Genomic DNA, 13,105 nt, shown 5'->3' with positions numbered 1-13,105 from the left:
AAAATACCCCTAAGTGTACATTTCAAATGCATCCAGTGGCAAGGCTGCACAGTGCTCTAATGTTTTGTGTATTCAAAATGCAGTAAAAATAATTATTAAGTGGGTTGAGCGCTTTTTTTTAATAGCTCTGGGAGTTGTTCAGTATTGGTGTGCAAAATTCAGTCCCAAAGCAAGAATCTTAGGGATTGCAGAGGTGTTTCTTCACACAAGGGAAAGAGAAAAAAAAACCAAACCAACAAAACCAACTTGTATTTGTGGTACAGAAAAGAGCTTAAAGACTATGAACCCCAAAGAATGGCAGAAACAGGAGGGGGAAGCCCTGTACCTGTACTGTATTTATTAACATTTATGATTATGTAAGACATTTTTAGCCCATAACAGCTGGTAAAAGCCGTTTAGTGAACAGCAGTCATTTGGCGTTTTTTTTTTTTTTTTTTTTTTTTCTTGGTTGCTACAGTTCTAATTCTGTTACCAAACCTTAATTAAAAGTGAGTTTTGCACCAAGCTTGCAGGCAGCCCTTGAGGGTTCACATCGCAATTGATCACGTATTTTATGGACTCACAGCTTAAACGTAGTCCATTTAAAAGTTAAATTTTAATTATAACCCTTTATGACAAAGTCTAAACACATGAACTCCATTTTATGCTAAAATAAGTGGCATTTGCTGCCCCAGTTGTAAGAAAGTGGAGAGGGGTGGAAATCATCAGCTGGTAGATGCTAAACCCAGCCTTGACAAAAATCCCTTCTGGGGCTGGAACATTTAATCCTCAATTTACTCCAGTTGTTTGCTTCAGACAGAAATTTCCTTTATGCTGAGGAAGCGGGAAAATCATGGAGGGTTTTCCTCTGGGCCTCAGAGGTGTGCGAAAATGAGATGGTGTCATCCTGAAAGTGAAGGGTGTGGCGCCCAGTCGTATCCTATCTGTAGAGATGCTTCTCTTCTTTATTAAAAATGTGAGACATTTCTTTCCCTCGTTACTCTGGTGAAGGAAACCTGGGTTGGATGCTCTGTTGGCTGTGGGCATCCTCACAGTAATAAAACTCCCACCCAAACAGAGCTTTGCAGCCCCTGGGCACATGGTGTTAAACCCTTCACCTTCTCTGGTCACCCCTGGGTGAGGAGCTGGATTTATTAATGCTGTTTTCTAAACGTTTTTCCCTCCTGCTCGAGGATCAATGATGGAAAAAGAGGTAAAGGGAGATGGGGAAAATGTGAGTCCAGCAAGGCAGTGAGTACTCCTGGTAACTGCCATGCTGCATGTGACTATTTACATCTGAAACGTTCATCTGTAACTTCACAGAGTCACAGTCCATGGAAGGATTTCAGGTTTTGGTCCTGTGGGTGCAGTGGGGTTTATTACCTGGAAAACTCAGTGACCAGCTCCAGCCCCATGTAGCTCCCCTGGACCTGGCTGGATGGCTCCTTTCAGCAAAATCAGCACAAAGTCCCGCTGACCCAAATCTGCTTACTCGGAGTTTTTGTGGAAGCCTCTAACTTTACATTGCAAATTATTATCCTGAGCTGTTTCGCATGAATACTTGCTAAAAATACTTGGCTTGCACAGCCAGCCGCCATCGGGAGCTTTTAGGAAAGAAAATCTTGCAGAGGCATTAAAAATGGGGAGAAGGTCCAGGCCCCACCGGGCTCCTCCTCTGCTCTGGCCTTGGTGATCCCTGGGCTGGTGGGACACTGCCCACGTGGGACCTGTTTTAATTAAAGTTTTTGATCCCAGGTGGACTCTGCCAAGTGTGAGTTATTGTGCTGACCAGAGCAAATTCAGGGGTTTGATCCCAGCTGGAGCTCAAAAGCCACCTCCTTCCCAGGCTTAGGCAGCCTTGGAGGCAACCTGGGCTCCCCAGCCAAGGCAGTGCATCCTGTGAGGAATCCTTTCCAACTATTTTCCTGGATTTTACCTGGCTGCTGCTGCCAGAAGCGCTTTTATTCCTCACATCCGAACTGCTGCTGATACTTTCCCAGGTGTAAGAAATGTGTCCCATGTCCTTTCCAAGCTCCAGAACCATCTCCCAGGTCTCCTCCAACCCAGCGATCCCTACCAGCTTCCAAATCACTTTTATGAGTGGGGTGGAAAAGATTAACATTAAAAAAAAAAAAAAAAAAGACAGCCCAGATACTGGGCTGGTTGTGTTTACTTTCACACTTTAATTCAATCAAACCCTCAACTCTAATTAACCTGAATTGGGCTCCCACATTTCCAGCAGGCTGAGCTGGAGTCTCTTGGAAATTGGGGGTCGAGAGGACTTAGCCAAGGTCCTGCTCCACCTTTTAGAAAAAGAAGACAAAAGATTAACACCACCTTTGTGTTTTACTGACTTTTCACCTCGAGGGCTCCCAAAAGGGGCACAGTTTAAAGTGGTCCCATAATAAAAGAAACTCCCAGTGCGAACAGGCTGGGATATGGCGCAGGTAAAGGCTGCTGTGCCAGCCTGGGTTCTGCCAGGATGGCTCCGAGTGCTGGGTAGGACCACAATGGCCCTGGGAAGCCTGAATCGCTGTGGATGTTCCACCCATGGGTTGGGGATGTGCTCTGTCCTTCTGCCCACTGCCAGCATCACTTGGCACCTGTCCCAGGTGAGCTCAGCCTCAGCCCAATCCCTGGCACCATTCTTACCCCCAACCCCATTCCTGGTCACATCCTTCTTCTCATTTTCATCCCCACCCCCAACTCCATCCCTGGTCCAATCCTCACCCTCATCATCATCCCCATCTCCATCCCCAGCCCCATCCTCACCCTCATCATCATCCCCATCTCCATCCCCAGCCCCGTCCTCACCCTCCACCTGGCTGAAGCCACTGCAGCTGTCCCAGCTCCCATCCCAGCGCCGCCGGCCGGGGTAAGCTGAGGACAGGCCGGCAGCCCGAAATAGCCACGATATTTCCTGTCCTTTTAAAGCTTGCTTAAAAGAAAACTAATTTCCTCTGTCCTTTCGGTAGCAGAATGCAAAGCAGCCGGCGCTGCCCCTTTCCCCACCTCTCTTAGAAATCACCTTGTTCTTCCTTAGGCTGAAGCTGGGAGCCCTGGGTGCTGTGTGGGATGGGGAGCATCCAGCTGGTGTGTCCATCTTCACCTGCCCCCACCCTGTCATGGGGGTTTTGCTCTAATTTATCAAATTACAATTCCTGCTCCACTGTCCAGAGCACTGTGTGCAACAAGGCAGAGCCAGCCCTTCTTTCCTTTCCTAGCAGAATGAGCTGTACTATTCCCTGATTTCCTGCACATGGAGGGGTAAATTGGGTTTGAACAGCCCCAGCTGGTGGGGTCTGTGCACCCACAGTGGTGGGGCCCCAAAATATCCCGAGTGAGCATGAGGATATGGGATCTTGGATATGGGATACAACCAGTGGTTTGCCCCTACATTATGCCTCCCCCCCAAAAAATACTCAGGCCATGCCCCAAACTGGGATGCTGGTACTGGGCACAGCTGTTCTTCATCCCAGGGCCTGACTCTGCACTGATGCCAGCAAAAAACAACCCAAACCAGGAGCAGGATTCAGCATCCAGTTGGGAATTGAATATAATCCTTTCAAAGCAGGTAAAGGAGCACTGAGCACTCCAGGGAAAGCCCAGGGATGTGTGTGGCTCTTCAGGAGGCAGCTGAGTGAAGGAGTGAAACTGGGGGGGGGCTTTGGGGCTCAGTTAATCCCAGGCAGTTCCTGTTCCTCTCTCTCTGCTTCCTTGATGAATAATTAACAGCCCTGGCACCGGCTGCCCTCCCACTGCTGGTGCTGGGGGTTAATCCAACCCGAGAGCCCCTGCTTTCCTCCCAGCCCCAAGCTCCTTCCGTGTGCTCCCGCTGCTCCCAGGCTGGCCTGGGGGAAACCTGGCCTTGATAAAACAAACCCAGAGCTGTTCTCTTGCCTCTCCTCAGTCAGCCGAAGGAATAACCCCCTGCCAGGGCCCTGCCTGGGCTTATTTTTATCAGCTGAAATAAAACAATGAGGACTGTGAGAGGTGCAGCTCCCCCAGACCCATACCTGGGGCTCGTGCCCCCCTTGTTCAAGGCTCTGGGGGCTTTTCCTGCCTTTGGCTGTGACCCCATCCCTTCCCCCAGGATGCCTGATGCCCCTCACCTGTACCTGCCATCAGAACAGGTTTTGCTGCTGAGAGAGATGGGAAGGAGTGCTGAAATCTCAAGCTGTTTGAATTGTTTTGTTTTTAATGTCTGTTTATTTCTACCCCTGGGGAATCATTCCTGCAGCACGTGCAGTGCTCACTTAATGGAGCCTTGTGCTAATGAGGTTCCAGGTCTGCTGAAGGGGGAGATTTTGTTCTTATTCCAGGGTAGCAACGCTCAGGCTCTCACAGCTGCTTTCAGGAAACAACCCCCTGCTCCCAGGTTTTGGGACACACACCCACCACTGCAGCATCTCTCACAGCTGAAACCCAGGTGCCTCCTCCTCCTCTTCTTTCCTCCCCAGCTGACCGCCCTGACCCACCTGGCAAGGAGCAGGGATGTCTCGGTGTGTCAGGAAAGGTGCTGTGTAGTAACAGCCCCAGAGCACAGTGTCCTGCAGAACAAAGGCTCTTCTGTGTCTAGGGCCCACCAAAGGTTTGGGAGATGCTCCAGTTTCCCCCATGGGCACTGGGGAGCCCATGGTGGGCACAAGCCCACACTGGCTTTGGAAGCAGCACAGCACCCAAGGTGTTCTGGTCAAGAGGGACAAGAAGGAACTGCTGTGCTTGTTCCTCAAAGGAAACCTGCAAGGCTGAATGAAAGGATGAGCCCCTTTGTTGCTCCTCTTGGGGCTTCAGGTATCACGGGAAGCGCTCCTGCAAGTCAAAGGAAATCTGGCAGCTGGAGAAGGTGACCAGGAGGCCTCACCCCAGCCCTGAGACAACAGGCAGAGAGCGTGTCCTGGCAAGGGAGGGAAACTTTGGTGCTGCCATACCTGCTTCCCGAGCTGCTGGGGAGGCACAGGGTGACAGTCTGGAGACAGTCTGCACTCGCAGCCCTGATTCCAGCTGTGATCATCACCACAAGCACTTGAATCACGCTACAAACCCCAAACACCCAGTGCCAGTTGGGTTTCCAATAAAAACCACCAATGTAGTGTCATCCTGGGGAGGAATCAGTTTATTTTAAGATACATTCTGTTTCTGAAGAAGGATATTTTAGCAGCCTGCAACAGAAATGTGAACCAGAGGGTTAACCTGCCCGTTCGGCCTTGGCCAGCCTTGCCGATGCTCACACAAGATTCTTGGGATTAAAAAAAAAAAAAAAAAGAAAGGTCCAAAATTCAAACTGTACACCTTTATACAGGGTGCTTAGCTGGGGGCACTTTTTACACTGCTGTACATGCTTGGGATAATTAAGTGCAATTGGATTCAGAGCCAATACAGCATCCCAGGCCACTAATGAAGATAAAATACAAGCTGTGGTGGGCGGAAGCTGCACAGATACACAGGCAAACTGAGCTTATTGTGTTCCTGCTGCTCCAGAGTGCATTTCCCAAGAGAAAGAGTAGTGGAGCAGAGACAGCTTATAAACCTTCCTGGTCAGGGGGCTCCCTTCTCTTCCACCAGGAATATCTGTCACACCCAGTGGCTTTGCTTTCCATCAGCTCCATCGAAAAGGCAGCAGTGCCATGAACCAGCTCACTCACTCCTGCTGCAGCATTCCTGGCAGGTTGTTTTGGGCTCCCTCACAGGAACACACTGCACCACTACAGCTTTTAGGAACCAGAAATGCAGTGGCCAGCCACAGCTTCTCACTGGTTCCTACACCAGGGTGTCTCTACACATGGACTACACCTGAAGTAGCCCCTAATGGAGTTGCAGGGAGGTGGGAAGCAGCCCCACAGGGCAGGGTTTCCAGCAGATGCATTCCTCCTGGGAGCAGGGTGAAATCAGCCCACAGTGCCCACGCTGCCGGCCAGCAGGCAGCGGGATTGAAACGTGCTCAGGCTCCCAGGGAAGAGCCCACGGAGCTCTCCTGGCTGACACACACACAACAACAGCAGCAGCAGCAGCCAGGACATGCTGAAGGTGAGGAAGGAATTCAAACCAGGGAAGAACGAATTGGAAATCGGGGGATGAGCAGAACTGCAGCCACGTCCAGCTCAGCTCTCAGCTCGTGCAGGGGAGCGTGTGACGGAGCAGGGGAGCCGAGAGCTGGCCCAGCTCCCAGGCCTGTCCCAGCCCTGCTCACACCGGCTTCTTCACTCCCCAAAAGCCCTGCTGGGGCTCTGGGAACCCCACGGTGCTCACTAGCAGCAAACCAGACACACACTCCCCCCATCACCCCTGCTCTGGGCCGTGTCTCCGAGTCCAGGACGCTCCCGTCTCCCGTTGAGTCAATCCCAGCGCCACGGGCACTACCTTCGCTTGCGCATGCAGGTCTCGAGCCTTCCCAGCTCCTCGTAGGCCTGGTAGAAAATGTCAAAGTCTCTGGCACTCCAGCCCCTCCAGACAGCCAGGCACCGCTCCACGTTTTCCTTCTCAAAGCAGCACACAACTGTGTCCTTTGCTACGAGAGCTGCGTCCACCAGCGTCCTGGGGAGGGGAGAAGAGAGCAGGGAAGGGCATTACAGGGAAGGACATCACAGGGAGGGACATCACAGGGAAGGGCATTACAGGGAAGGACATCACAGGGAAGGGCATTACAGGGAAGGACAGCTCTGCAAGCGCAGCACTGGCTCGTGAGCTTCCCTTCCAGCTACACAAGCTTTTTATAAGCTGCAAATCCTTCAGCAAGGAGAATGTAACAAAGAGAGGGATCAGAAACTGTGTCACATCAAAACCAAGCAGCTCAGTGACATGGGAAAAGGTTTTTAAAGGGATTCAGGTGCCTAAACATGCAGGTGGGGGCTTAAGTCTGCCGTGGCATTTGAAGTTGCTGCTAATCTCCTGATTTGCTAAATCCACAGACTCTTGTTTCTGCTGCCAGCTGGGCATTTTCAGAACAGCTCCATCATAACACAGCTGACAGGCTGCCGAGAGCTTCCACAGCCTGGAATAAAGGATGGAAGTGGGATGGAGCCTGCCTGTGTCAGCTCAGGGTCTGAGCCCTGAGCCCAGAGCAGCAGCTCTCAAGGATCCGTGTGGTCCGTGTTTTATGTGCTTCCCTTTGTGGTCTCTGTTGAAGCTGGCCCTGCAGGTACCTCAGAGGGAGGTGGCTGGGCTGACAACGACACTTTTCCCTTGCAGGGTCTAAGGGACACGAGTGCAGCCCTCACTGGGCTCCTTCTACCCCTCCCACAGCAGATGGGGAAGGCTGGTCCCAAACTGTCCCCAGAAAGGTGCCCAGCTGGGAGCACTGGCCACAGGACTGTCCTTGGCAGCTGGCTTTTATCACAAACTGCCCCTACAAAGCCCTCTCCCTTTCCTCCCCTCTCTGCTCTGCTGTTTGTGCAGCCTCTTCCCTTTCCTCCCCTTCTGCTCTTTATCCTGCTGGTCAGACAGGGAGCGTCAATGGCCACGGTGCCTGGCACAGTCAGGCAGCAGGGCAGGACAGGTATCCCTTTGCCTTTGGTATCTCTTTGCCTTTGGTATCCCTTTGCCTTTGGTATCTCTTTGCCTTTGGTATCCCTTTGCCTTTGGTATCCCTTTGCCTTTGGTATCTCTTTGCCTGAACTCCACTCTCAGTCTGGGTTAAGCAAAACCAACCTAAGAGTACCTGTGACCAATAAAGGGAATTCTCTCCCCCCAGCTAACTGATAAAGACACTCAGCTCAGAGCAGAGGGAATGGCAGGAGCCTTTGATCTCCTGTTGTGTTTGCCTGGTGGTAATAAACGATCATTTACAATCCTTAGCAGTGCTTAACCTGCATTCGTTTGGACATAAATAGTACAATCCCAGACCGGAATTTAAGTGATCAGCAGGAACACCCCCACCTCTCCAGCAGCTATTTCCTTGGACTCTCCTTTGCTGTATGAAACGTTTTAAATTAACGTACATAACTGCCCTCCCCTGTGCTCCAGGAGCCGTCCCCCGGCCTGTCACTGCCCACAGCACAAAGGTGCTCATTTAGAGCCAGAACATCAACCTGACCCACGTGAATGCAGCCACAGACAAGCGCCGTGCTCTGCATAAATGCACCTCTTGTGCTGAGCGCGGGGCCTGAGTCTGCCAAGCTGCTCTGACCTTCTGCCAGGTGCCCTCGGAGCAAAGGGAGCCAGCACCAGGCAGGATCAGGCCAACTCCATCACATTGTGCACGGTCCTGTCTGTGTCATTATGGGATGTTCAGTCTCTGTGGATTTAGGAGAAGTTGTAGTCACAGTGCCTTCCCCTCGCTGTCTGCCCTGCTCTAAGAGCATGCACACACCTTGATGTGCAATCAGCAACTCTGTGTCCTCCCACTGGGAACTCCTCAGAGGCTGCTGGAAGACAAGAGGAAGCTCCCAAGAGCCCTGAGAGCCTGCAGAGCCCCTCTCTGCCTCCCCAGCCCCTCGTGCCCCTGAGACTGGTGTGCCCAGTCAGCCTCACCCGTAGGGAGCCAGCTCCCCTGCCTTCAGCACCGCGATCACTCTGCCCCGCTGGGTGCCCGACTCCTTCTCCAGCCCGATAACGATGATGTCCCCTCCTCTCCTAGAAGAGAAACCGGGGAGATGTCAAATCCTCAGCACTGGGGATGCTGTCAGCTGAGGAAGATCCATGCTGGATACCCATCCTCTGCTCCATGCCCACCTGCAGCCACATGATGTCTGGCAGGGGAAGGGGCACCACGATGCCACCGAATGCATTGCAGTGAGAGATCCTGTGACAAGCAAAATCAGCTTCCCAGAGGTTCCCATCAGCTCCACAGGAGGCAGCAGGAATTGCCAGGGCTGTGTCCAAGCAAGGAGGCTGCCTGCTGCTCTTTGTTTCCTCAGTAGCTGGGGAAACACAGCTTGGAGACCGACCACCCCCTCCTCATCCTGCTGAAACCAACCCAGCAAGGTTGCCCATGTGGCCATTCTGCTCAACACCACGTACTTCCAAAAGTAGGAGAAAATCTGGGAACATATATAGAAAATCCCATTATACTGGGAACAGAATTTCTGAATGGTAACTTCACTTTCAGGCCAGGTGAACGACACTGGGAATGCAAAAGCACCTGAGTTGATCTCACGTTCGGCCAGGAGGGGTTTTGACTACGTTGCCTGGGTCAGTGACCCACTTACCTGGGGATCCAGATGAGGTCTTTTACAGGAAGAATCTTGACCGCTTGCAGGTGCTCCGTGTTGTCACCCGCGGGCGAAGCATCGTGATCCAGGGAAGCCTTCGGCTCGTGGAATTTCTCAGACTCCTCAAAATCCGTGGAGAAGGGCGCACTGGAAGAGCTCATGGGCGAGCTGGGCAGGCTGGAGGGGCAGCGCGTTATGGCGTTGGGAGGTGAGGAGGAGCAGGAAGACACAGAGCAGTAATCCGTGAGCGAGTCCTGGTGGTTCAGGATCTGGGTGCCCACGTCCGGGCTGTACATGATGCTCATGTCCCCCGGAGGGTTGCTCTCCATCGCCCCGTGGCTGATGGGGGCCGTGGCTGGGATGGCAGCCGAGGGCTGCTGGATGGTGAACATGTCTCTGAGGGGGCTGCAGTCCCCGCAGAAGTAGCGTGCACACAGCTGGTAGGTGGCGGCGTGGTACATCACCAGGAAGTTGCTTTTGCTGTCCAGGCACCAGACCACCTCCTCGCCGTGGCACTCGGAGTTGCAGGCGATGGATGTGATGATGGAGGGCGGGCTGAAGGGCTCCAGCCTCCTGCTGATCTCCATGGAGGTGCAGTCGATGACGAGGACGCCGGGGCCATTGCTGTACCACACCTCGGCCCCGCTGTTGGCGACCTCCATGGCCCTCACCGGGTACGGGTTCTGCCGCGGGTCGTCGTCGGAGATGTTGAATTTGGACCTGTTTGCTGTGTGGGAGCACAGGTAGGAGCAGCTGTCCCCTGGCAGGCCCTGGGACACTGAAAACACGGCTACGAGTCCGTCTGACAAGCCAGCCAGCACCACATAGGAGTTCTGCAAGGAAGAGAGAAAAATTTCATGGATTTATAGAATGGTTGGGTTGCAAGGAACCTCAAAGATCATCTTGTTCCATCCCTCTGCCACGGGCAGGGACACCTTCCACCAGACCACATTGCTGAGCCCTGTCCAACCTGCCCTTGAACACTTCCAGGGACAGGCAGTCCACAATCCCTCTGTGCCAGGACCTCACCATCCTCATAGCAAACCATTTTTTCCTATTCTTTACTTCTCTGTAATGGAAGAGCTTTCAGTCCCAGATGCTCTGCCTGCTTCTCACATTCTGCAAGAGCCCCAGTAACTTAACCCCAAAACAGAGATAACAGCAACATAAAAAGAAGTAATTCCCTAGAAGCTGCTGCAGAGCCACACCCCTTTCACCCAGTGTTACCTCTCTCTTTACTGGCAAGGGCGGACAGACAGACCTGGCAGCCTGCCCTGAAGGTTAACAAATTCAAGCTGGAGTATGTTCAGAGACAGCCATCATGATCCTAGGAATCCAGCTGTAGAAACCCGGCTCACTTCCAGGAAGGAGTAAAGCTATTGCTCTCGATGTAGGTAGGAGAGGAAAGGAAGAAATGCAGTAAAAATGGAAAGAGGGAGCCAATATTCTCACAAACAAGAGCATCCAGTGATTGCTCCACATGCAGAGTCTGCTGCTCTGAGAGCACTGCTCCTCCCAGGGATGTGCTCTGGCTCTGGGATCCCCGGCAGCTCAGACATCCCAGCCGAGGGCACAGAAGCAGCAGCAGTTCAGCCAAGCACCTGCCAAGTGCCACAAGTAATTCTGCAGGTTGGTAAAAACCTGTCCCTGAATGTACAGATGTGCTGTACAGCAGCTCCAGCTCTGTGGCCATGCATCCCTCGTGTCCCAGGGGCAGGAGCTGCTGAGAAGGCCATGGCTCAGCAACTCCTCCAGCCCATCCCAGCAGGGAAAAATGCTGTTAAACAGACTGGGAAATGGATCTCTTGGGAACAAAACTTCCCGTGACCTTAGGCCTCTACCAGAAACTCCCCCATCTGTGAAGCAGATAAAACAATACTTACCTCAAAGGCCTTTCTCTTTCCTCCCTGTGGAGCAATAAATTCTAAAAAAAGACCATTTTACCCAGGGCTTTTTTGTGGACTAAGCACAGCAAACCAAACAGAACCAGACAGAGCATCACAGGGCTGTCACAACCTCACCCCTCCTAAGCCTCTCCACAGTGGAAAGCCCTGCCTTTGGCATGCCCAGGGTGTCAGTGAGATGGGCTGAGGGCTCAGAGTCACCCTTTGCTGGGAACGCAACAATAGTTCCCAGGCTGTAAATCCACAGAAAAATCAGTAATCTTGACGTGGCCCAGCTGTTGAGGGGCAGGTAGTGCAGGGTGAGTGATACTTAATTGACAGCTCTGCTTGCAAGGCTCACTGAGAGTCTTGGACAAAGAGACACTCTCTGCACACCAAGTATGAGTAAAACCACGAGAGCCCCTATGACTAATCCAAATCACAGCAGAATTTTACTGTAATGGGAAAAACTAGGAAAGCAAGTGGAAAGTTGTGAAATGGGGCTTGGACTAACTCAGTCCAGTCCCAATTCTCTAACCACTAATTAAAAGAAACCCCAACGACCTGCAGTGCTCAGTGCCATGTCCCTGCTGCCATGTGGATCTGGTGCAAAGGCTCCTGGAAGTGGCTTTGCCAAGGAGTTGCATCAGTAGGTTGGATCATGGCACAATGCTTTACACAAGCTGGGTTTTGGGTTACTTTTTCTTTGGAAGGAAGTTCAATTATTTAAAACTGACTAAAACAAAGCAGAACAGCCCACGTTTCCCTGGCAAAAGAATGGTCCAACTTTTTCAGTCTGAAGGACCCCGCACAAGAGGCATTTCTTAATAGAAATGGAGAATTCAAATTGAAGTGGGAACATAAGGTATTAACTGTAATGTGGGTATGTCAACCTGAACTGCTCCCAGCATGACACAGGACACTATTAAAATCTTCAGAGATTTTGTCTCATTTGATTTGGTAATGCTGAACTATCCAAGCACAGTCATCACAAAAAATTATTTTGAATTCCTTGATTAGTGTCAGCTACTACAGAACAAAATCCCTATTCCCTTTTGGGTTCCACAGGCCAAATTTCCCTGGCACTGAGCAGTCAGCTCATAACCAGGCAGAGGTGGGTCAGGGACCCTCTCCTGGTGCTACCAGTAATACCAATGCCAAATCCTGGCCTCTCTGGGATGGAACAATGGTGGAAGCAAACTGGGAAAATATTTCTTCCACTGGGGCATTTACTGCTCTCTGTCTTGGCTATCAGGACCTGCTTCCATCCAGCCACTGCTGTTATCTCTCAGAGAGATAAGAAACAAGGAGCAGGAATTCAAATGGTGAGAAATGCACTCATGCTGCCATCCCTCACGAGACAGAGCTGAGGGAGTGACCAATTCTACAGAAGGCCATGTCAAAAGCCACCTCCCCACAGATGCCATCGACTCGCCAGGTGAGGCAAAACTCCCCCATCGGGGTATTCCAGCAGTGACCAAAGGCAGGCAGGGCTGCAGCCTCCAGAAACCTTAAGTAACTTTCTCAGAATTCATTTTCAACATTTGGGCTCCAGGAAGAGCCAACAAAAACACACAGCAACAGAAGTGCATTTGAAGGCCCCGCGCTGCCAGCAGCCCTGCCGTGCCGGGTGGAAGGCTCCGAGCGGGGCTGGGATGTGCGGGGATGAGCCGGCTCCAGACGTCCTGTCCCGCTGCCAGCAGGTCAGGAGAAATGGCAAAAAATGCTACACCAGGGCCTGGTCACCTCCTCCTCCTCCTCCTCTCGTCCCAGCAGGGTCTGGCACTGCTGGCTGCAGCCTTTAAATGCAGCTTTTGTTTCGTTGTGTTCCAGGTTTCTGAGCGAGGCCAGAGATTCGCACCCATTCGGGTTTCTCTCTCCCTCCGCATCTCTTTGTGAGAAAGCTGCAAACCGAGGCAGAAAGTGTCTTGGTTTGCCCTTTTTAACCTGCTCATTTGCTAATTTGTTTTCTTTTTTTCTTCTGAAAATTGTATTGTTTACAGAGAAGAATCATCTTGGTGACAAAAAAGCATACAACAAAAAGCTGAAATTGTACAAGACTTTTCCTTGGCGGGTGAGTTTCAGATTCTGGGC

The 13,105-nt window shown here is 51.8% G+C and overlaps 1 protein-coding gene across 5 annotated transcripts in view; it reads right to left on the bottom strand.

Annotated features, from left to right (window-relative positions):
- Positions 1-5,078: 5,078 nt before the first annotated feature.
- The window catches only part of LRRK1 (leucine rich repeat kinase 1), a 73,051-nt gene continuing 65,024 nt past the window's right edge, over positions 5,079-13,105 (bottom strand). For 4 of the 5 annotated variants that reach the window (XM_040077375.1, XM_040077374.2, XM_040077373.2 and 1 more), the window contains 3 exons: positions 9,126-9,961; positions 8,449-8,550; positions 5,137-6,513 (listed from right to left, as the gene is read on the bottom strand). In XM_040077375.1, the coding sequence (XP_039933309.1) occupies positions 6,336-6,513; positions 8,449-8,550; positions 9,126-9,961 (1,116 nt within the window). In that variant the 3' untranslated portion in view covers positions 5,137-6,335. Of the gene's footprint in view, positions 6,514-8,448; positions 8,551-9,125; positions 9,962-13,105 lie in introns of all 5 variants that reach the window. The other variant, XM_040077371.2, reaches the window with a different exon arrangement.

The sequence above is a fragment of the Hirundo rustica genome, chromosome 13, assembly GCF_015227805.2.
Source record: "Hirundo rustica isolate bHirRus1 chromosome 13, bHirRus1.pri.v3, whole genome shotgun sequence".
NCBI classification, from domain to species: Eukaryota; Metazoa; Chordata; class Aves; order Passeriformes; family Hirundinidae; genus Hirundo; species Hirundo rustica.
The sequence above is the reverse complement of the archived record's forward strand: the minus strand, read 5'-3'. Positions and strand labels throughout refer to the sequence as shown.